General features: G+C 48.0%; 1 protein-coding gene across 5 annotated transcripts in view; it reads left to right on the top strand.

Moving 5' to 3' along the window:
• The window catches only part of CDK20 (cyclin dependent kinase 20), a 47,835-nt gene that overhangs the window by 13,217 nt on the left and 11,068 nt on the right, over window positions 1–23,550 (top strand). For all 5 annotated transcript variants that reach the window (XR_003523868.2, XR_003523870.2, XM_027616776.2 and 2 more), the window contains 3 exons: window positions 5,820–5,983; window positions 6,395–6,513; window positions 10,149–10,358. Coding sequence is in view for 3 of the 5 variants with exons in the window: in XM_027616776.2 (XP_027472577.1) it covers window positions 5,820–5,983; window positions 6,395–6,513; window positions 10,149–10,358 (493 nt within the window). In the remaining 2 variants the exon portion in view is untranslated. The remainder of the gene's footprint in view (window positions 1–5,819; window positions 5,984–6,394; window positions 6,514–10,148; window positions 10,359–23,550) is intronic.

Consider the following 23,550-nt stretch of genomic DNA (forward strand, 5'->3'; position numbering starts at 1 on the left):
GCTTCTACAAGCCAGGTCACGAACGGGTTTCAGTTCATTACTATTTCATACTGTTTGGTGCTAAATGTTTTTAGCATAAAGTCATTCCTCAGCATTGTATCCTTGAACTGTGTTTTTATAAAAACAGTGGGTTTGTTTCTGGAGCTGGGACAACAGCATTTCAGGAGCATCGTCATCTGTGGTCAGATGCATGTATCATTTCTGATGCTGTGTCTGTCATGGGTACCAGGCCCCAAAGTTCTCCGGGCCCACTAGAAATTCTTATGGACACAGCAAATGAATGTAGTTAATTGGTCATATATTTTTAATGTATACTGTATAATTTTAATTGAGAATGCTGCAAGTTCCTTTTTTTAATGCCTCATGACCTTTTAATTTCTACCTTCAACACACTAAACATTAACTTTTGGTTAGAAGTAAAGTTGCAAATATTTGCTTTTGTTTAAGGTACATAATTTCTATTGTGTACTGCAGATCATTTGTTATTAATTGCTATCTGAAAAGTTTTGGTATCACAGTATTTTTTCACTTGATACATTGAAATTCAGAGGCATATCACATACTTTATTCATAGTCATACTTAAACCTTTTTGATGGTCTGCCTTTGTTTGTTTGTTTTTAAAGTAGGCTCCACATCCGGCGTGGAGCCTAACGTGGGGCTTGAACTCACGATCCTGAGATCAAGACCTGAGCTGAGATCAAGAGTCAGCTGCTTGACTGACTGAGCCACCAGGGGCCCCAGTCTGCCTTTGTTTTTGTCAAATCATTTGTTTTTTCATTTCTTCTAAATATTGGTCATGGGTCCTACTTAAGGTTTGTATAATGATGTGTAATGGCCTTAAATACTAGACTTTACTTCCACTAAGAAATGTGCCTTCTCTTATTCTTAAGCCACATTATCTTCTTGGTCTAGCTTTCATTTTCACACTCTTCAGATTGAGATATGGGTACAAGAAATTTCTCTTCTTATTTCAACTGAAAACCAACAACATAAGGAATGGTGATATGAGGTAATTGACACTCGGTCTCACCATCCAGAAGATAAAAAAAAAGAGATGGTGAAGCTGAGAGCTCGTTCTTATCTAAAGGGTACAGGCTTATGCAGCTCCAGACAGATTTTGTCAGGTGGGAATTTGGGTTCAGTATAGCCAGACCACTTGCCTTTTCCTGACTTTTATGTGAAAACTTAAGATTTTTAAGTGTGGCAGCTAGTCCATGTAGGCTAATCCTATGCAAGCCAAGCAAAATAATCTGGGGGTCCGTTTGGTGCATAGGCATCCAGTATACTGCTTTTTTTTTTTAAGTTGATTTTTTTTTTTTTTTTAAGATTTTATTTATTATTTGAGAGAGGTTGAGAGCATGAGTGGGAGGAGGGGAAGAAGGAGAAGCAGACTCCCGTGGAGCAGGGAGCCCCATGTGGGACTGGATCCCAGGACCCTGGGATCATGACCTGAGCCACCCAGGCTCCCCAGTATACTACACAGAAGGACCAGAGTTCCAGTAAGCACAGTAAAACCTTCATCCAGCATGGGTGCTGGATCTTTCGCAGTGTGTTAGAAGGTTCCTAGAGCCTAGAGCCAGGGACTGACATGGAGGTGCTCAGTGAATGGAGAAGCTATGATGACTGTGTTGTACTCGTTGAGGCCATGGGCTGTGAGCCACGTATTTCCCACCTAACCTCATCTGTGTTCTCTGTGAGTTAGGAGTGCTAGGCTGGAGCCACACAATGCCACATCAGCTCTGTGGACTGTAAAATGCTGGTAGCCTCTGCCCATGAAGCCTCCCTAGCCCTCTCCCAGCCAGAAGTCCACTCTCTTTGTGCTCAGGTCCCATATCACATGTTGCCTCTTCTGAAATGTCACGTTTCTCCCATGAACTTTTATTTTGCTTATTCTCCTAACCACTGGCTGAGAGTGCCCTGTGGTAAGAGCCATGTCTCACTCACTCTGGTGCCCAAAGACTAGATGAAGAGTCCGTAGTTCTCTACAGTATGGATGAGCTAACATTTTTATTCTCAAAAACTCGATGAGAGAGGTGCTATCAGAATTGAGAGCAGTCACATGGAAGCTCAGAATGCAGGATCTTGGAAAATGGTGGATTTGAAAATTTTCTCCTCTATAAAAGCAATGAGAAAACTGACACAAATTGTCAAAATCAACTTTTTCAGAACTCTGGAAATTAACCAGAGACTTATAGTAGTCTAGGAAGTGTTCGTTCAAGAAAAAATACTTGAATCTTAGAACAGCAAGTTTTCTTGCCCTGTTCCTATAAACCTCTCCAGTTCTGTGTTAGCCTTGAATATCAGCAGCTCACGATCACAGTGAAACCAGGAGCCTGGCAGTCACTGGAGGGGGAAGAATGGGATTGGAGTCTCATTACCAGAGAATTGTCATTATTTGACCTGCTGGTATTTCTTGGGAGACCCCATGGGCATACTGTTTTTATTTGGTCTGACTTGGAGTTCAGTCAGTGTGAAAGTTTTTACTTTGGGACCTTTGTCAAAACAGTAACTGACAGTTGATTAACTTTGTGGCCTGTCAGAGCTGATGGACAGCAATTGAGCAAATAGTAGGCTAACCAAAAAGCTTGAAAACCTGAGAATGTGATGTCTTTAGGGGCTTGAGCTTTGAAAAGCCCAGACACTTTCCTAGGAATGTAAAAGCCCAGGCACATGTAACACATGTTGTGTGTGCACAAAATCAGGGAAGACCTAGGAAGGCTCTAAACTCACTTGTTTGGCTAACCCTGAGGTTCTATGCAAGTAGGAAGCGAAGGCTTGGGTATAGTTGTCAACTGCCTTACTGAGTGTCGAATGCATTCCCCTGACATGCACAGGAGCCTTTTGGTGATGACCAGAAGACTTAGTAGTTCCAGGTATTTGGGATATCCATGGCCAGTCTTAGTAAGCTCTAGTTTAAGCAGAGACTTCAGTGGCCATATGTAATAAAGAATGCAGGCTTTTCAGAATTTGTTCATAAATGTTACTAAACAAACAATAACAGTAAACAGCTGAAACAACAAACCCGGGGGGCGGTTCAGATTTCCAGAACTCCACATTATTTAAAATGTTCAGTTTTCAACAGAAGTTATGAGTCATGCAAAGGAATAAGAAATGTGTAGCTTATACGCAGGAAATAAAGCAAACAACAGAAACTTTGAGAAAGCCCAGGCATTGGACTGACTTGGTAAAAAATTCAAATTAGCTATTTTCATTATGTGCAAACAACTACAGGAAACCATGTGCAAAGAACTAAAGGGAAGGAGGACAGTGTCTCATCCAATAGATAATATCAGTAAAGAGTATTTATAAGAATAACTAAATAGAAGTTACAGAGTAGAAAATTATACTGTCAAATTAAAAACTCAAGATTTGAGCACAGACGGTAGAATTGGTGAATTTGAAGATAAGCCAAGGGAGATTATCCAGTCTGAAGAATAGAGTGAATATGAAGGAAGAAAAATCAACAGTGCCTAAGAGACCTGTGGGACACCATCAAGCCTGCCAACATTGCATAACCGGAGTCCCAGAATGAGAAGGGAAAGGGAGAAGGAACAAAATATTTAAAGAAATAAGGGCTGGAAACTTGCCAAATTTGATAAAGGATGTTCATTTACACATGCAAAAGCTCAACGAACTGCAAGTAGGATAAATTCAGAGAGTTCCACATCACCAGTGTCATCTTAGTGCGCTAGGCAGCACGTCAGTCTCACAGAGAGTTCCACATCACCAGTGTCATCTTAGTGCGCTAGGCAGCACGTCAGTCTCACAGAGAGTTCCACATCACCAGTGTCATCTTAGTGCGCTAGGCAGCACGTCAGTCTCACAGAGAGTTCCACATCACCAGTGTCACCTTAGTGCGCTAGGCAGCACGTCAGTCTCACAGAGAGTTCCACATCACCAGTGTCACCTTAGTGCACTAGGCAGCACGTCAGTCTCACAGAGAGTTCCACATCACCAGTGTCATCTTAGTGCACTAGGCAGCACGTCAGTCTCACAGAGAGTTCCACATCAGGACACATTGTAGGGACACCTGGCCGGCTCAGTCGGTAGAGCATGCAACTCTTGATCTTGGGGTCATGAGTTCAAGCCCCACATTGGGTGTAGAGATTACTTAAATAAAATATTTAAGAAGACCATTTTAATCAAACTTGAAAGCTGAAGATAGAGAATCTTGAAAGCAGTAAGAAACAACTCCTCATATACGAGGAAACCCTGATGAAATTTAACAGTTGATTTCTCACTAAAAAACATGGAACCCAGAAGGTAGTGGGATGACATTGGAAATGTTGAAAGAAAAGATTATTAAGAGTTGAATGTCTAGAAAAATAAAGGAGAAAATGAAGACCTTTTAAGATTAGCAAAAGCTGAGAGGGTTTGTTGCTATACACTTGCCCTACAAGAAACCCTAAGGGAGTCTTTCAGGTTGAAGTGAAAGGACACTAGGTAGTAAGTTGAATCCACATGAAAATAACACTAGGGAAGTAACTCTATAGGTGTATATAAAAGGCAGTATATATTTATTTGTAAGTTTTTTCTCTTTAAAGATTTAAATGACAGCTGCATAAAACAATATAGCTCTCTGTTGATGCATATATAATGTATAAAACGTAATTTGTAGGTGTAGCAGCACAATTGGAGAGGGGCAGGAAATGGTGCTACATAGGAGCAAAGTTTTTGAATACTGTTGAAATTAAGTTGATATTAATCAAAACTAGATTAATCCCCAAGGCAACCATTTAAGAACTCAAAAAATATGGCAGAAGAAACGACAAGGGAATTAGTACATTGGAAATTATTCAACACAAAAGAAGACAGTAACAGAAGACTAGAGGGGAAAAAGCTTAAAACCTAGAAATAAGTAGCAAGATGACATGTAAATCATGCCTTGTCATTAATTATGTGAAATGTATTAAGTGTACACTTCAATAAAAAAGAGGTTGTCAGAAGGGATAAACAATATCCAAGTTTCTCCTGTCTACAGGAGACATACTTTAGATTCAAAGACTTAGATAAGTTGAAATTTGAAGAATGCAAACAGATATACCATGCAAACAGTAACCAAAGGAAAGGTGAAACGGCCATGCTAATATCAAAGTCGACTGTAAGACAAAAAGCATTACTAGAGACAAAGAAGGCTATTTTATGATAACTGAATCCATGAAGATCTAAAAATTATAAATACATATGCACCTAATAACAGCAAAATACATGAACGGTTGACAGAACTAAAGGGAGAAATAGACAATTCAGCAATAAGAGTTGGAGACTTCAAGAAATACTTTTTTTTTTTTTTTTTTTAAGATTTTATTTGTCAGAGAGAGTGAGCACAAACGGGGAGTGGCAGGCAGAGGGAGAAGCAGGCTCCCCGCTGAGCAGGGAGCCCCATGTGGGACTCGATCCCAGGACCCTGGGATCATGACCTGAGCCGAAGCAGATGCTTAACTGACTGAGCCACCCAGGCGCCCCAAGAAATAGTCTTGAATTACAATTGCATGACCGAAGCTGCATGCCCTTGGCCTTGGGCCAGTTAAAGCCCCGGTCATGTACAAGGGGGTCAGGACCTACTTCACGGGGGTGTCAGGAAAACTGGCGGAGTACCCAAGAAGCACTGATGCCTGGTGGTGGTGAGCACTTGTTCAGTGTCATCTCATCATCACCCCCATTTAACGGTGGAGGCAGTTGAGGCCTCAGTAGGCAGAGTGCATTGTCCACGCTACTAGATGGTAAAGCCAGGAATCATAACTAGACCTGTGGATATCATAGTACCTTCTTCTAACACCTGCCCTGTCCTGCCTGGGATCATGGGTCTGTTTTCCAGGCAGCTGTGTCTGAGACGCTGGTCATCATGTAAAGCCTCCCAGATGACCTTGGGCACACAAACATGGAAACAGTACTATCTCTGCCGATCTGAGCTGGAGTTCCGAATGGAATCTGGGCGGCCAGAGAAGGACTTCATCTGCAAAGCCATTGCTGGGCACAATGGTATGGCTGCGAGCTTTCCTGCTGCTCACTTGCCCAGGTCGAGTGCCCTGGGATTTGGTGTTTAGCCAGGGAGTGGGAAGGGGCTGCTTGATGAGGACTTGCCCTGCTGGGTTCTGTATTTGGCTATGTCACTTGGTGCTCAAAGTAGCCCTGTGAAGAAGGAATTGTTACATTTATTTCAGAGTAGAGAGAAACAGAAGGCAAGAGAGTAGGGAGTTGTTGTGGCCACGTGGCTGGTGGGAGGGGCAGCCCTGGGTGTGAAGCCCTATGGCCACAGCTGCCCCCTAAGGAGCGCCTGTGTGCTCCCAAGAGAGGAGGAGGAAGGGGTGTTCCGCTGGTCCTTCCCCAGTCTGCGGGTCCGCATCCCAGACATACGGTGTGCGTTCAAGGCCAGTCTCTGCTCTCTTCCAGGAGGCATAGACGAGCTGGCCTACATATCAACCAACGAGTGCCGGTTTGATGGGCAGGAGAAGTCGGTGGTGTGCACCGTGTCCTCGGACGGCACAGTGCGTGCCTGGGATGTGCAGGAGGTGAGCCGAGTGGAGGGGCCAGGGTGCAACTCACGGGGTCCTGGTGAGGTTCTTCCCCTTCACTAGCTCGTTCAGCCCCGGGGGCAGCTACCGGGTGGTGGGATCCCCATGGTATAGACAAGATCTCTGAGCTGCAACAGGCCGGGTTGCACTTAGAACTCCGGTCTGATCACAGATGGAGCCAGATCTGCCCTTGACTCTGAGCGGCCTGCCTCGGGGAGGTGGGCGCCTGTGGCAGCGGCCACACAGCCAACACCTGCCCCCGGTCCCGCGGTGTCCACATTGGAGCTAATGCCCAGTCTGGGGTGCTTTGCCCAAACAATTGCCCCTTCTAGTTACCCCCATATACCAGCTAAGTGTTGAGACTTTGATAACTGGTATTTCACACTTGGTTGTCACTATTGTTAAAAAGCTTTGCAGTCCATTTCCTCATTGATTCTCACCGCAGCTGAGCAAAGCATGCATTATCATCACCCTGATTTTATGGACGATCAGTCTGAGACAGAGAGGGAAGTGTCTCTGAGTCCTGAACTGTGTGGTTTCCTGTAAATCCAAGGGCTCTGCACACATAGAACCCAACCTCCTCTGTAGGACTTTTTCCTGGAAACTACAGATTACCTCATGTTTTTGAGAGCCCTGGACAAGCAAAGGCACCTGTGGGTCCTTGCTACGTTAAGTGGGGAGCCTCCTCGTGTCGCTGTTGGCCAGCTCTGCTGGAAGTGCCCAGTTCGCGCAGAGAGCGGAGGGGGCTCCCCAGATTTCCCTGGCCGCTTTGAACAGGGCACCCTGGCTCTCAGCACATTGACCGAGACCTGGGCCTTCCTCGCTAGTGTGCGAGGGAAGCAGGCTGCTGGGAGCTGCGTCCTGCCACCCCCGTGCCAGCTGTGGGGTCACTGCTCTGCCCGGACGTCCCGTAGAGTCTGGGAGAGGGCGGGTGTGTGCTCCGTTTGGTCACGCGGGGGCACTTGAGAGGCCACCTGAGGCCATTGCTGGGCACGGAGGTGCTGATGGAGTCTTGAAAGTCCCAGCCGGGCTGCAGCCTCGGGCGTGAGGGGCCCAGGAGCCGGGGCAGGGGCTCGGAGTGGGAGGAGGGGGCACCGGGCGGGGGCACGTGAGGGATGCACTGCGGTTAGTTACGATTTATTTTGCTTTTGAGTCATGAAAGTGGAACACTGTTGAGGGTTTTGGAAACTAGGACTGGGAGATATTTCATGAGTGAAAGAATTCTCCCCTGCCTGCTCTCCCCAGCGGTTCTTCCCAGAGGCGACCCCTATTGCGTCCTGTCCAGTCTTCGTCTTCCTGGCGGCTGTCGATTCATCCGTCTTTACGTTAGTGGAGTCTGCTCCATCCGCATGCCTCAGAGAGTCTGTGTTGTCTGCCTGCTTTGCAGAAACTTCCTTTGTTACCAGGAGCCCGTTCTTACCCCCATGCTCTTTTGTTTAAAGGGTACAAAGTTGTTTGCATCGTTTCTCTCTACTCTGTGGCCAAGTTTTCGGTTGTTGATGCTAGTTTCCTCTTCTTAAGCTTGGTTTTCCTCCTACGAGGCAGTATTTGAGGGTCATTTCACAGGAAGGTCTTGTTGCTGGGGTGGGAGGCTGCCCGCCTTCCTGTGGCCTCTCTGTAGGACCTGCATCGGCTGCGGACACCTGGCCACGTGGGCTCAGGGTGGGGGCTTGGCAGAAGAAGACATGACGCCTGGGAGGCCCTCGAGTTGCCCAGATGATCAGGTCTCGACTTGAACGGGGAGAGCAGTTGGGTACAGGCTCGGCAGACGTTTCCCGTCAAGGGCCCTGTGGTCCCTGTGTCACCCCCCAGCTCTGTGGGCTCGATGCAGGAGCAGAAAGCAAACAGGAGAGTGGCCTGTTCTGACAGAGCTAGCGACTCACGCTGACATGTGAGGTGCACATATTTTCATGTGCTGTGAAATCATCTTTTGATTTTTTTTTTTTTTAAACTACAAATGGCAGTGGGCTGGGTTTGGCTGAAGGCCGTGATTTGCTGAGCTCTACTTCCGTGTGGTCTGTTTTGCCAGCATGAGCCTCTTTCAGAGTCCAGAGCCACCTGCACACACCGTGCCTGGCTGCACAACCTTAGTACTCTTCACAAGCAAACCTCCCGTAGGAAACGACCCCCCCTTTCCTCCTTCCACGTCCACACAGAGCAGTCTCCTGTCCCCAAAGAGTTATCTGTATGGTTAGTAGTACTGTGATTGTGTGAGTGCTTTTCACACTGAGCTATGAGGCAAACTAACATTTGGCTTTTCCTAAAGTTAATAAATATTCCTTTTTTTTTTTAAAGATTTATTTATTCATTTTAGAGAAAGCGTGCGCATGCGAGCAGGAGGGACAGAGAGGGAGAGAATCTCAGGCAGACTCCCTGCTGAGTGTGGAGCTTATTGTGGGGCTCGAACCCACGACCCATGAGATCACGACCTGAGCCAAAACCAGGAGTCAGACACTCAGCGGACTGCACCACCCAGATGCCCCGATAAATCCTCCTTTTCAAAAATGATCTTAGTTTCCACTTACAGTATTTAAGACCATGCTTTTGACTGGTTATATTTGTTTCCAGTCTGGCTTTCCATGCCACGTGTCATCCACCGTCCCTGGAGATTCTAGGGTTTGAGTTCGTCTGTTTCTGGCATCAGAGTCCTGGTGCCACCACAGCCCACTTCCTTCTTGCGGCAGGCGTGTTGCCCAGCAGTCACTGGTCAGTGTGTTCTGTGCTCTGACCCCCGACCTCCGCTTCCACTCCGAAACCAGGAGGGAGTCTCACGCCTCCTTCACTAACCCTGGTGAATGTGCTCTGTTCCCCGAGACTCCTTGCCATCCCTCTGCATCACCTGGCTGCTCGAGCAACAGAAATCAACTGAGAAAGGATCTCATAGAGGAATCCTGAGTATCTTGGTTGGAAAAAGAGATCCAGAGCATGGTAAAATGAACACATGATAGAAAAAGGGTCATAGTGACCCAGAATGGGAACGGATGCCCAGGTGGCGGCTTTGGGAGACTGGGAACGGAACGTCACGGATGGTTCTCTGGTGTCCCGCCTTCAGGTGCCCTTAGCCCACCGGCATCGGCTCTTTCCCACCTGTTCCAGTTTTTACACTCCTGGGAAAGACCATGGAATCGCCCAGCTCGGGCCTTGGCTAGGGCCTCTCCCAGGAAAGGGGGTGTTTTAAGCAGGACAACATGGACATGCCACGTGAACTGTTCTTACCCACAAGCCTGAGTTAGCTAATCTGTAAAATGGGGTTGCCGGGGCCTGAGGGAGATGCTGCACGTGTAAGTTCTTTGTATGCAGCGTGTGGCCCAGGCCCCAGCTCCCTGCCCAGCCTGCCTTGGTGGAGCTGGGGGCAACCACTGTGTGCACACTGCCGCGGCCCCCCCCCCCCCCCCCCGTGCAGTCCTGGTGGTGCCAGCGCTTGGGAATTTCCGTACACCCCCAGTTCTGCCACTGCTGTGCCCCAAAACACCACTTCCGTGTCGTGCTCCACAGCACACTGTGGCTCCCGTGAGCGTGGGGTGTGTGCCTTTTCCACCCGTGCGTCCTCCGTGTGCGCCAGGCGATGGTCATATGGTTATGAAATGAATGGCCCCCGTATAAGTTGTTATTTTCCTTTTGTCGCTGCACAGGGCACAGAGATCTGGTCAAGCCCCCTGCAGCCTGCTGCTCTGGTGAATTTGGTGACCTACCCTCGGCTGCAGCTGGTCGTCACTGTGGACAAGCTGGGCCTGATCAAGGCGTGGAAAGCGGAGAACGGGAGGGAGCGGGCCTCCTTCCCCCTGCCTACTTACTCCTCTGCGTTGCAGGCCTGTGACCATCCAGAGGGCCCCTTCCTGCTGGTGAGTGGCTGGCTCTTGGGAATCTCTGCAGGTCCTGGCTATCTCCCGGGGTCACGGACACTCTGGTGCTGTGACCACTGTGATGGGTGGCGGCTGGAGCCGGGTGCTCCGTGTGGCAGAACAAGCCGTCATTCTGTGGCCCGGTCCCCTGGCTCCTCCTCTCCAGCTCAGCTGCCTGCAACAGTCTGGCTCCCTAGCCCCGTCTCTGCGCCTCCCGAACCATCACTGAGACCCAGCCACGGGCTGCCTGCGGGTTCAGTTCGTGTGCCCCTGCTCTCCTGTTCCCTGAGCTTGCTGGCAGTCTCTCTCCTCCCTGCAATTCCTTCTCTCGTCTGCATTCTTACCCTTCCTTACCTTGTTTCAAGTCCCAGCTAAGGCCCAACTCAGGAGAAACTGAGGCACGTTTGACAAACATGAGCACTTGCCCGGGACACCAAAAGCCTCTGTTACCAGAATGTCCATCTAGAAGTGACTCTTGGGCGTTGGAGGGTTTGGCCGGGAGAAACGAGGAAAGTGGGTGTAAGGTGGCAGGTGTGGGAAGTGGCTCTCAGCTGGAGGCAGTGTCCCCACCTGTGGGGAAGGAGACCTTGGGAAGGCTGGGCAGGCTGGCGTCCCGGGGTTCAGGAGGAGCAGACGTCCGTGCGCACAGAACTGACTGGAAAGGAACTAAGCTCAGCAAACAAAATAACATCTGATGAAACAGTTTTCACATAAACCACGGTGCAGCTGTTGAAGAAGACTTCTGAATAAGTGTAATTGGCATCCCCAGATCCATTTGAGAATCCGTTGCGTAGATGAAGAGGCCACTGAGGTTCTCTCTGGGAGCGGTAGACCATGTGCTTCCCTTTCTTTGCGAAGGATAGTAAAGGTAGGAGGCGTACATCTGCTGGATAACCCCAGAGAGGAGACAGAACAAAAATGTCTAGACCGAGATTCAGGAGATTTAGCCGGAATCAGATGGAGTCGCCGATACTGTGGCAACTTTGCCCTGGAGACCCTTCCCCCAAGGCAGCTGAGAGGCTGTAGGCCTTTGACGGCCCAGGGAGGAGTCGGAGTGCCGGGCCGGCGAGAGCGGAGCCCTGGGCCTCCCCTTACACTGGGCAGGGTGTCGGGGGTTGCAGCCCAAACTGGGGTCTGCAGGCCCGCCGTGCTCCACCTGCCTGCAGCCCGGCACCCCGGCCACCTGGGAGGAGTAAAGGAGAGTCCTTCCTGGGAAAGATAACGGCACCCGGGGCCGCATGTTATTTCTGCTTTGAAATGCAGTGTCCAGCACACGCTTAGAGCCAACTAGGTGCGGGAGAGATGAGAGAGCGCGTGCTCCAGATACTGCAGCCCTTACACGCTGAAACCCCTGTAGGTTAGGGAGAGGGCTTCAGAGCTCAAAGCTATGAAAAATGATGGAACCGATTTGGAAAAGAACCAAGTAGAAATTCCAGAATAGAAACACTGAGCACAAAGGTTAACGCGGTGGGTGGGTTTCATAGCAGGATGGACAGTGGAATCACCCCGGAATAGGGGGTGGAGGGGAGCCTGTGGGGCTCTGGCAACATCCCACTTCTTAACTTGGGTGGCAGCGTGAATATTTGCTTTGTAATGATGCACTGAGCCTTGGGTTTGTGTTTTGTGCACTTTTCTGTATGGTGTTTTCTGCATCAGTGAGAAAGTTAAGAGGTTACCTGGAATGAAATGCAGATATTGAGTGAGGTAAATGGAAAGAGAGGGTACAAGATGTAGGCCAGTCCTTCTCAGGCTTTAATGGCGTGTGAACCACTGGGGATGTTGTTTAAATGTAGATTCCAATTTGTTGGGTCCCTGGGGATGCCTCGATTCTAACTTTTTTTTTCTTTTGTGAGAGAGGGAGAGTACACAAGCAGGGAGGGGGGAGCGAGAATCTCAAGCAGACGCCCTGCTGAGTGTGGAGCCCGCCATGGGGCTCTGTCACGACCCTGAGATCGTGATCTGAGCCGAAATCAAGAGTCGGACACTTAACCGAGTGAGCCACCCAGGCGCCCCCTGGATTCTGACTTTTTAAAAGCTGCCTGGTGGTATCGGTCCTGTCGGTGTTAGAGGACACTCTGAGTAGCAAGGCCATAAAGGATCCATGGAAAAATTCTAGTATTTGGTATCAGGAGTCGGTGAGGGAGTGAATGGGCCAAAAGCAACATTTGAAGAGATAATGGCAGATATTTCTCCAAAATAGACTAATGAGGGCGCCTGGGTGGCTCAGTCGGTTAAGCGACTGCCTTCGGCTCAGGTCATGATCCTGGAGTCCCGGAATCGAGTCCTGCATCGGGCTCCCTGCTCAGCAGGGAGTCTGCTTCTCCCTCGGACCCTCTTCCCTCTCGTGCTCTCTCTCTCTCATTCTCTCTCTCTCAAATAAAATCTTAAAAAAAAAAACAGACTAAGGACATTGATCCATGGAATCAAGAAGGCCTACAAGCCCCAAGTGGGATAAACAAAACTGAATCTGCATCCGGGCCCATCAGAGTGAACTGAGATTACCTGAGGACCAAGGAAGCCTGTCTGGTAGCAGCCAGGGTTCACTACGGGCAGCCGTGGATCTCCAGGATCCTAGAATGTGGGATCTTGAAAGAAAGAACTGCCAGCGGGAAATCCGTAACAGAAAGTGACCCCCAGGAGTGAAGGGGAGTGAAGGCATCTCAGGTGACATGGAGGCTTAGCAGCAGCCACAGCACTGCTGAGGACACGCGTGGGACCCGGAGCGGAAGGCCGATGAGCCGCGCTGGGGACGAGGAGATCTGAGGGCGTCGACTGTAAAACAGCAGGAACCGCGTCTTGTGGCTTTTAAACTACACGCAGAGGAGAAACGGCGTTAGCATTTACGTTAGGAGAAGGTTATGAGGAACTAAACAGCCCAGGCTCCTTGAATTGTTGGGACCATTTACGTAGTGATGGGCAGTGACGTCTACAAGGAGGAACCTCTCCCCTCACTCCCAGAAGAGAAATGAAAGAGCATACAGCCTCGAAGTCCTAAGAGCAAAGGGGCAGGGTCAACCCTGACCCCAAATTTGGCTTGATTATCACGAGTGATGAAGCCACATGAGCCCTGAGAAGGCAATTTGTCACGTCACCAGGCTTTCAGGACGGAGGCTCCCAGGAGGCGGGTCGGAAGGGCCAGGGGCAGCAGGGGGAGTGAGTGGCCGGCTCTTCCCGTGGTTGGGGGGGATGGAGGGAGGGCTCCTGCGTGGGCCGGGTTGCTGTGCTTTGAATTCTCCGTGGGTGGCCTTTCTCCGCTTGCCCGCATGTGGAACGGAGGGTGAGATGGGCAGGCCAGAAAGCTGTCCGTCACCAAACATCAAAGACAGAGTCGGACTCCAGTAAGCTTCCCTCCTGGTGACTTTGCTGTAATTCTGCCTTCAGGCTGATGGCTGAAATGTGCACGTTTTATGTCCTCGAGCGCGGGCTTGTGTAAGGCAGCCAGACGTGTGGTGCTCTGGGGGCCGCCTGCTAAGGCTGGAACCTGAGGGCGAGTTCTCTTGTCTGGCTCATTCGGGAGCTCCGCGGCGTGTATTCAAGAAGTGAAGTGAGTGCCCGGTCACTGTCGGTATGTGTGGGTCTCCAAAGGGGATGGGGTGTCTGATATGTGCAGAGACATGTATGATTGCCATTTGTGTCTTGGGGGTTCTGGGAGGCAAGCCTTCCTGAGTCTTCACCAAGAGGGAGAATTTGGGATGAGAAGCTTTGTTTCTGGCCCCGTGGCTGCAGCACCGGCAGTGGCCCGAGAGCATCAGCGGGCGTCTGCTGCTGGTCCTTAGCGGGCACTTCCAGGGCCCTTTGCACCAACCGTGGGGTCCACCCCTGAGCAGGGATGTTCCAGTTGGCGGAGGGGCCACAGCAGTGGGCTCCACTGCGTGTGATGGTACCTGTGTAGCACGGGAACTCCTTTCCTGGTTGCTCAGAGGGTGCCCTTCTCCAGCGTCCTTGCACGTGGCAAGGGTCTGAGGACAACGGGAAGCTACTTCCTCCCACAGAGGGAAAGCCCGCCATGGCCCAAGCCTGCCTGGATTCTGAAGATGCCATTTTTATGTCAGCAGGGAGGCTTCGGTGGCTGGGCAGAGGCTGCAAGGTGCGCCTCCACATCCCGAGGCTTGATGCCTACGTGGGAAGTCCAGGGGCTCAGGACCTCTGAGCATCAACCTCAGCACAAGGGCGCAGACGCTGCTGGCATCCTTCACCCTAGTGGAGTGTTCTGTGACCAGAGGACAGCAGGTTTTGCCAGAAGCACTCATTTTCTTGGTGTTGCCCTGTAGGGCAATGGAGCAGGATCAACCCCCTACCAAGGTTGAACTCAGATTTGGAGATCTCTAGCTCTGTACGTACACCAGTAGGGTATGGAATAGGCTACCCTCTCCGCCCCCTCCCCCTGCCAGTTCACATCTACCCAGAGCCTCAGATTGTGACCTTATTTAGAAATGGTATCCGGTTAAGGATTTCAGGTAAAATCATCCTGGATTTAGACTGGGCCCTCTGTCCAATGAGTAGTGTCCTCTTAAGAGGAGGAGAAAACACAGATATACAGAGAAGGCCAGGTGCACACGGGGGCAGACAAGTCAAGGAAAACTCTAGAGCCTTCAGAGGGAGAGGGCCCTGCTGGCACCTGAGTTTGGGCTTCTAGCCTCTGAAATTGTGAGAGAATAAATTTTTAGTTTTTTAAGCCACCCAATTTGTTACTGCAGCCCTAAAAATTAAGACCCTAAAACAGAACACTTGGGGCACCTGGCTGGTTTAGTGGGTAGAGTGTGCAACTCTTGATCTGAGGGTTGTAGGTTCGAGCCCCACATTGGGTGTAGAGATTACTTAAAAATAAAATCTTAAAAAAAACCCAAAACCCAGAACACTTAAGGAAGTTTGGAATGAAAAGGACGGAAAATGATGCCCTGGAGATGCTAACTAAAAGCAAGCTGATAAGCTATTAACGTTAGACCAGAAGACTTTGAGATGAAAGTCATCACTAGATATCAGGGGGGAACTTTGTAATAATAATTTGATTAGCCTCCAAGGAAGATAGAGCAAGGCTAAAATTGGCCTAAACACATATAGAACAAAATTTGTGGAATTTCAAGGAGAAATGGTCAAATCTACAAGCATTATGAGAAGTTTGTTACACAGCTAAAGAGAAATGATCTCGGTGGACACACTGTGAGTGCTTTGAAGGCAGTGAGTCCTCTCTGGCTGGACGCCGAAGTCAGAGACTGGAGGCCTGGGGGGCACTCACGTGGACCCCCCACTGGCTGTCCTGTTGTGGGGGGCCTGGGAACTGGGAACACCCCACCGCCCACCACAGGGGAAACCTCAGTTTTGCCTGCAGCCACAGGGGCTGAGCTGCCAACAATCCCACTGGGTGTCCGGGTAAAAACCTGGCGCCTCAGCTCAGCTTCATGTGACTTCTCTCACCCAGGGATTATTTGGAGATGCTACATGTAGATCATTTAAAGTTAAATTATATGTGTGTGCAAGGTCAGCATCGAGGTTCATTTTTATTTACAAATGGGTTTCCAGAATTTGTAGGAAAGGCCATCCTTTCTTCACTGAATTACATCAGCACCTTTGTCAGAATACCAACATGATGTGTGAGTCCATTTCCACTCTAAGGACAGACACAGGCTCTCATGGGCTGTAGACTTGTAAGTCATGACCTCAGCATTTTCTTATTTCAAAAACAGATGGATTTCTTTAAAAAAAATTTTTTTTGTCCAGTTAGTCAACATAGAGTGTACATCATGAGTTTTTGATGTAGTGTTCAACGATTCATTAGTTGCGTATAAATAGCCAGTGCTCATCACAACACGCTTGTCAATTTCTTTAAAACTACCTACTGGAATTTTGATGACATTGAATCTATAGATTGATTTGGAGACAACTGACATCCAACGATGTAGTCTTCTAAGCCACAGACATGGCAAATATGTCTCCATTTAGATGGGCCTTCACTTATATCTCTCAACAAAGTTTTATGGTTTTAAGTGAACTGGGCTTGCATATATTTTGTTAAAATTAGTCATTTGTATATTATATATTTTAAATGTTTGAAAATTTAATTTCTGATTTTTCATTGCTAGTATTTGGCATATACAGAAATGTGTAAATAATATATAAATGTGTATTCCTGTATTTATAAGGAAGTTGCTATACATACTATACATAGCACACATAGAAGCTACTTCTGTATATATATGTGTGTATAAGAATACATTTGAATTTTGTGTATTTATCTCATAATCTAGCAGCCTCGCTAAATCGCTTACTGATTTTAGTAGTTTATTTTTTGGTAGACTAGAATATTTTCGTAGGTAGGTAAAGATTTCTTAGGACACAAAAAACACTACAAGAAAGAAATAGATTATTGGATGTCATCAAATTCAGAAATTTTGCATTTTTAAAGCACTGTTCAGCAAAAGAAAAGGCAAACCTTAGGCTGGAAGAAAATATTTATAATAATGCAACTTCGTTTCAGGACTTTGTCCACAATATGTGAAGAACTATTATCACTCAGTAGGTAAGAGACAGCCCAACTTTTAAATTCGGTGGAAGATTTGAATGCTTCACAGAAGAATATAGAGTGGTAGCCATTAGCACATAGAGAAGCTCCACACCGCCAGTCATCAGTGAAATGCAGTTTAGAACCACGGTGAGATACGGCACCATGTTGATCTGAAAAGCTGAAATTAAACAAATGTTTACACAGATGTGACACAATTGTTTGGCAGTTATTTTAATATTAAAAAACACTTAACCGTATTATCCAGCAGTTTCTCTTTTAGCTGTTTACCAATGAGATATGAAAATCTTCACACAAAAAGATTGGTACACAAATGTTTGTAGGAGCTTTAGTAATAATGGCCACCTTGGATACAACCCAAGTGCTTATCAACAGGTGGATTTATAAAAATGGTGTATGCACGCGATGGAATATACTCCTCAGCATGGAAAAGGAACAAGGCTATGGATCTGTGCAACAACATGCATGAACCTCAGAAACATGCTGAGCAAAAGAAGCCGGACACAGCAGAGTATGTGTATATTATATGATTCCGTTTCTGGGAAATTCCAGTCTCGACAGAACAGATCTGCACTGTCGGCAGACCGGCGGTCCTTAGGGATGGAGGGGACTCTGCTGAGGGACACAGAAACTTTGGAGATGATGGAGATGTTCTAGAACCGGATTATGGTTGTGATATCTAGTAAGTCTGACTTCCCTAACTCTTATTTTTTCAAGTTTCCTTAGCTACTTTCATGTTTATTTTTCCATATGAACTTTGGAATCAAAATTTCTGTGTCCTGGAAAGAAAAGGGTATTTTCATTGATACCACGTTCAGTTTAAATACTAACATGGAGAAAATGGACGTCTTCATGATGCCGAGTCAGTCTGTTCAAGAATAAATGATGTATTTCCATTGGTTCAGGTTTGCTTTTTATGTCCTTCAGAAGTGATTTACGTTTTTCCTCAGATAAATTTTGCACATTTCTTGTTGTTAACAGTATTCCAAAGTATTTTATCATTTGTGCCTATTCCATTGATATGGGAAAGTATTTTCTGTTCCATTGTTTTCTAACTGGGTGTTTGTTTAAATGAAAACTGTTGTTGTGTTTTATATTCTGTCAGCTTACTGAATTCTTCTATTTGCATTTATTTTATAATTGATTCTCTTAATTTTTTTAGGTAAACACTTTATCATCCATAGCTAGAGATATTTATTTTTCAAGCCTTAGGCATCCAGTTGCTTTCTGTTCTCTGGCTTCTCCGGCCAATACTTCCAGTACAATATTAATCAGCGGTGGCATTGGTGGCCATTTCTCCTTGAGGCTGACTGTGGTGGGATGACCTGAAGCTTCATTGGTGGGGGTTGGGGTTCTGGCTTCAGGAATGATGTTAATGAAAGATCCATCAGTGACCATTTTACTATTAGTTTTCAAAAATCATGATTAAGTGTAGAATTTTGTGAAAGGCCTTTTCAGTATGCAGATATAATTACAGGATTTTTCTCCTTAGGTTTGTTATGGTGATTTATTGGATTTTTAAAATATAAATCATCCATGCATTTCTTTTTAATGTGCTGATGCATTCTAAATGCTGGCATTTTACCAGGATTTGGATCTGTCTATGGGAGATTGGTTGATAGTTTTTTGTTTTTTTTTTTTTTAAAGATTTATTTATTTATTTGAGAGAGAGAGAATGAGAGCGATAGAGAGCACGAGAGGGAAGAGGGTCAGAGGGAGAGGCAGACTCCCTGCCGAGCAGGGAGCCCGATGTGGGACTCGATCCCGGGACTCCAGGATCATGACCTGAGCCGAAGGCAGTTGCTTAACCAACTGAGCCACCCAGGCACCCGGTTGATAGTTTTTTTGGTCTTCCTTTATCAGGTTTACATATAAATGCTATGCTTCAAGAATGTGAATATTTTTCTGCTTTTTTAATGCCCTGGAACAATTCAAGTCACATTGGGATTATCTGGTTTTTCAGTCTGGTAGAATTTACTTTTGATGTTATTGGGTGCTGGGTGCTTTTTTTGTGGTGGAGTTTTAAAACCGTTTTCTCAGTGTTTTCTATGGAAATTGGCCTGCTCAAGCTTTTCTTTTGTCTGCTAGGATCAATTTTAATACATTGTGTTTTCCTAGGAAATGACCCACTGTATCTAGACTTTCACTTTTTTATGAATACAATTGTCTAGAATACTCTTTTGAGATTTTTTTTTGTTTAAATTTCCTCTATTTGAATATTTGTTTCTGCCCTGTCATTTAAAAAATTTTTAATTTAAATTCAATTTAGTTAACATATAATGTATTATTAGTTTCAAGAGTAATATTTAGTGATTCATCAGTTGCATATAACACCCAGTGCTCATTATGTCAAGTGCCTGCCTTAATGCCCATCACCCAGTTACCCCATCCCCCTACCCACCTCCCCTCCAGCAACCCTGTTTTGTTTCCTAGAGTTAAGAGTCTCTTATGGTTTGTCTCCCTCTCTGTTTTTATCTTAATTTTATTTTCCCCTCCCTTCCCCTATGTTCATCTGTTTTGTTTCTTAAATTCCACATACAAGTGACATTGTATGGTATTTGTCTTTCTCTGGCTGACTTACTTTGCTTAGCATAATACCCTCTAGTTCCAGTCACGTCATTGCAAATGGCAAGATTTCATTCTTTTTGATGGCTGAGTAATAGTCCACTATATATAAATACCACATCTTTATTGCTCTGCCATTTCTTTTGGTGTATATGTGCTTTCTCCCATTTTTTCGTGATTATATTAGCTAGTGCCTTGTCTGTTTTATTTAATATTTCTATTGATTTCCAGTTTCATTTCATTTTATTTCATTGTGATTGTTACGGAACCTGGACTGGATCTCCCGATGGAAGAACCAGGCAGCACCCGGAGATCTTGGAGGATAGGAGGTTTATTTAACGCCAGTGGGCTCAGAGGAGGGTGGTCTCCAAAGGTCTGAGCCCCGAGCACAAACAAAGGGGGAAATTTATACACTTCTCCTTCTGCATACTTGGCACTTTTGGTGCATGCGCGAAGCGGGGCAGGGAGAAGAACCTGGATTGGTGGGCGCAGGAAGCAGAGCAGGGAGAAGAACCCGGAAGAGCCCCAGGGCAAGGACTGGAACTCGCTCTGGCTCAGTCAGCCATCTTAGGACACAGGTTTTCCTTATCATTCCCCCCTTTGATGCCCCTTTAAACACCTAGTTTTGAGGGCATCGTCTTCATCTTCTAAGGGGCAATAGTGAATAAGGAGTAACTGGAGTCTGATTTTAGCAGTTTGAGTAGTAATAAATCCAATAAGGGCATTAAGAATACAAGGACCAAATGCCACTATGAGGAGAAGCAACAGGAGGGGGCCGAACCAAGGGAACCACTGTGAGAGGGTATCCCACCAAGTTGTCTGCTGGAGTGTTTCCCACCGATGATGTACTCGTTCCCGTAATTGGGTCAGAGCTTCTTGGGCCACCCCTGACTCATGAGCATAGAAACAACATTCCTCCTGTAAGAAGAGGCAGAGCCCCCCTTGCGCGGCCATGAGCAGGTCTAGCCTGCGCCTGTTGTGGAGGACCACTGAGGCCAGTGAATCGAGTTGGTGCTGCAGGGCCAGGGCCGACTGAGTGAGGGTGGAAAAATCCGCCGTGAATTGTTGAGTTAAACCCTGGTACTGAACCTGAGACATACTGACGCCAGTGGCGCTGAGGGCAACGCCTGATGCAGCCGGCAGGCTCATAATCAGAGGGACGGCTGCAGGGGAGCGTCGAGGGCGGCTAGGAGGTCTCCATAGGAGTGGGGCATCGCTCCGGGGAGGACTGAAAATCGGGTACGAGACTGGCAGGCGTGCGTGATTGATCGCGCGGGGTGGTGCAGATGCGTACACCGTGATCTCAGGCCAGAAGTGGTGTTAGGTGCACAGACCCGACTGTGGCCTGTGACGGGAGAGGAAGAGTTGCCATACAGCGGTACCGGACACAGAAGGGGATAATCCGAGGTCCCCAGTGCCGGGGTGGGAGGTGACATGGTAGATTGGTTGAGGATAACACCTAGGTATTGGATGGGACCCGGGCTTCATACAGATCCAGCAGGTCAGACACTAGGGGTGGATTTGAGTGGTTAAGCACTTGGTGGGAGGCGTTAATCATACCTAACAGTTGCAGTATAGATGCTTGCTGCATGTGGATGGGGGACCCAGGGATGAGCCAGGGCGAGTTATTTTCTGTCTGACTCTAGGGGTTGACTGTAAGGCTTGGAGTGAACATGGACTTAATCATAAATTTGGCCATGGGGGGGGCGCCTGGGTGGCTCAGTTGGTTAAGTGACTGCCTTCAGCTCAGGTCATGATCCTGGAGTCCTGGGACCGAGTCCCACATCGGGCTTCCTGCTCAGCAGGGAGTCTGCTTCTCCCTCTGACCCTCTTCCCTCTCATGCTTTCTATCTCTCATTCTCTCTCTCTCTCAAATAAATAAATAAAATCTTAAAAAAAAAAATTTGGCCATGGGGTCGGTCCACATGGGGTGATATTGGCCCAACAGGAGAATGATTCCTGTAGCCCATGAGGTGGCATTGGGTTCTAAGACTTGAGAGGGTGAGCGGTATACAGTGTGGAGTCTCCAGGTGATGTTGAGAGATTTAGTCAAGACCTGTACAATGTCTGCCACAAATGTGGGTCCATTGTCACTATGGATTGTTAATGGCAGGCCAACCCGGGGCACGATCTCCCGCAAGAGGACTTCAGCTACTTCCCAGCTTTGCTCAGTCGTACAGAAGGCTTCGACCCTCCCAGAGTATGTGCATACTATTACTAGGAGATACCTGAACCCCCTGCTCGGCTGCACATCTGTGAAGTCTACCTCTAGATCTTCAAAGGGGGTTGCTCCCATCCTCTGGACACCTGGTGGGGGCCGTGGTGCAGACCGAGCATCTACTTGTTCCTCGGCATAGTGCTGGCAGCTGACTGATGTAATAGTGCTTTATTTTTGAGAAGGGCCTCTGATGGTTTTTCTCAGATGAGCGAGTTGGTGGTACTCCTTGACTAGATGCCCTCCAGTTGCTGTTGGAGCAAAGATGCGCCTGTCTGGCATCATCCACCATCCCTTTTCAGTCAGGGTGGCTCCCTCAGCCACGGTCCATTCATTTTCCTTTTTAGTGCAACTGGGTGGAGGGACTTCTTCCGGGGGTGTTAGGGCCATGGTGAGGGAAGGGGCTCTGTCCCTGTCCTCACTGGCTGCGGTCTTGGCTGCCTCATATGCCAGGCGATTTCCCTGCGCTATAGGGTCGTCTCCTTTCTGGTGTCCCTTTCAGTGCGGGATTTCTACTTCCTTTGGAAGCCAGATGGCTTTGAGGAGTCTCAGTGTCTCCTCCTTGTTCTTGATAGCTTTTCCTGCTGCGGTTAGGAGGCCCCTTTCCTTGTAGACGGCTCCATGTATATGTACAGTAGCAAAGGCATACTGAGAGTCAGTATAGATGTTGACTTGTTTGCCGTCACCGAGGGTGAGGGCTCGGACTAAGGCGTATAATTCAGCCTGTTGAGCTGACCATCCAGCTGGTAATGCCTTAGCTTCTAGGACTTCAGAGGTTGTGGTTACTACATAACCCACCTTCCGGGCACCCTCTTGTAGGTAACTGCTTCCATCACTGAACAGCGTGAGCTCTGGGTCCTTTATGGCTTGGTCCCACAGATCTGGACGGCTCACATAGGCTTCATCAGTCACTTTGGAGCAGTCATGGTCTGGTTTCTCCTCTTCTGTGGGGAGAAGGGTTGCTGGATTTAATGTCCTTACTGTTTTGAGTGTGACCTGCGGGTTTTCCCAGAGGAGCCCTTGGTGCTGTGCTAGCCGAGAGTTGGGAAGGAAGCGGGGTCCCTGTGCGTTCATGAGGGACCTTGACGTTAAGTTCCTGCCCCAGGGTAAGTCTGTCCGCCTCCTTGATGAGTAGGGCTGTGGCTGCCAGCGCCCTGGGGCACAGCGGCCATCCCACTGCCCCAGGGTCCAGCTTCTTTGACAGGTAAGCAGTTGGCCGGTGCCAGGGCCCAACAGTCTGGGTGAGTACCCCGAGCACTATTTTTTCCTTTTCATGCACAAAGAGATTGAAGTGTTTTTCTACATTTGGTGGACCCAGGGCTGGAGCCCACCCCAGGGCGATCTTTATCTCTGTGAAATCGGCTTCTGCTTCCTCAGTCCAGGCAGGGGGTTCTCAGTCTGGTCCCCCTAAGAGATCATAGATGGGTCTTGCTATTGCCGAGAACCCAGGCATCCAGGTGCGGCAGAATCCTGCAGCCCCCGGGAATTCTCGTAGGCCCCTTGTCTGGGGCTGTGGCAGGGAGGTGATGACTTTCTCTCTCCCCGGCCCTAGTTCTCTTTTCTCTTGGGTGAGGAGGAAACCGAGGTATCGGACCTCTTGGCAGATTTGTGCCTTCTTCCGTGAGGCCCGGTACCCCGAGTCTGACGGGAGCTGTAGGAGGGCCTTTGTGCCTTTTGTGCAGTCTTCGTGTGTGTCAGTGGTGAGGAGGAGGTCATCCACATACTGGAGGAGGGTGCATCGTGTGGCCTCTTGGGAACCTGGCGAGGTCTTCGGCCAGTGCTTCCCCAAAGAGGGTTGGTGAGTTTTTAAACCCCTGCGGGAGGCGCGTCCAAGTCAGTTGCATCTGGCGCCCTGTATCAGGTTCAGGGCATTCAAAGGCAAATAGTGGCTG

Source organism: Zalophus californianus, chromosome 13, assembly GCF_009762305.2.
Source record: "Zalophus californianus isolate mZalCal1 chromosome 13, mZalCal1.pri.v2, whole genome shotgun sequence".
NCBI classification, from domain to species: Eukaryota; Metazoa; Chordata; class Mammalia; order Carnivora; family Otariidae; genus Zalophus; species Zalophus californianus.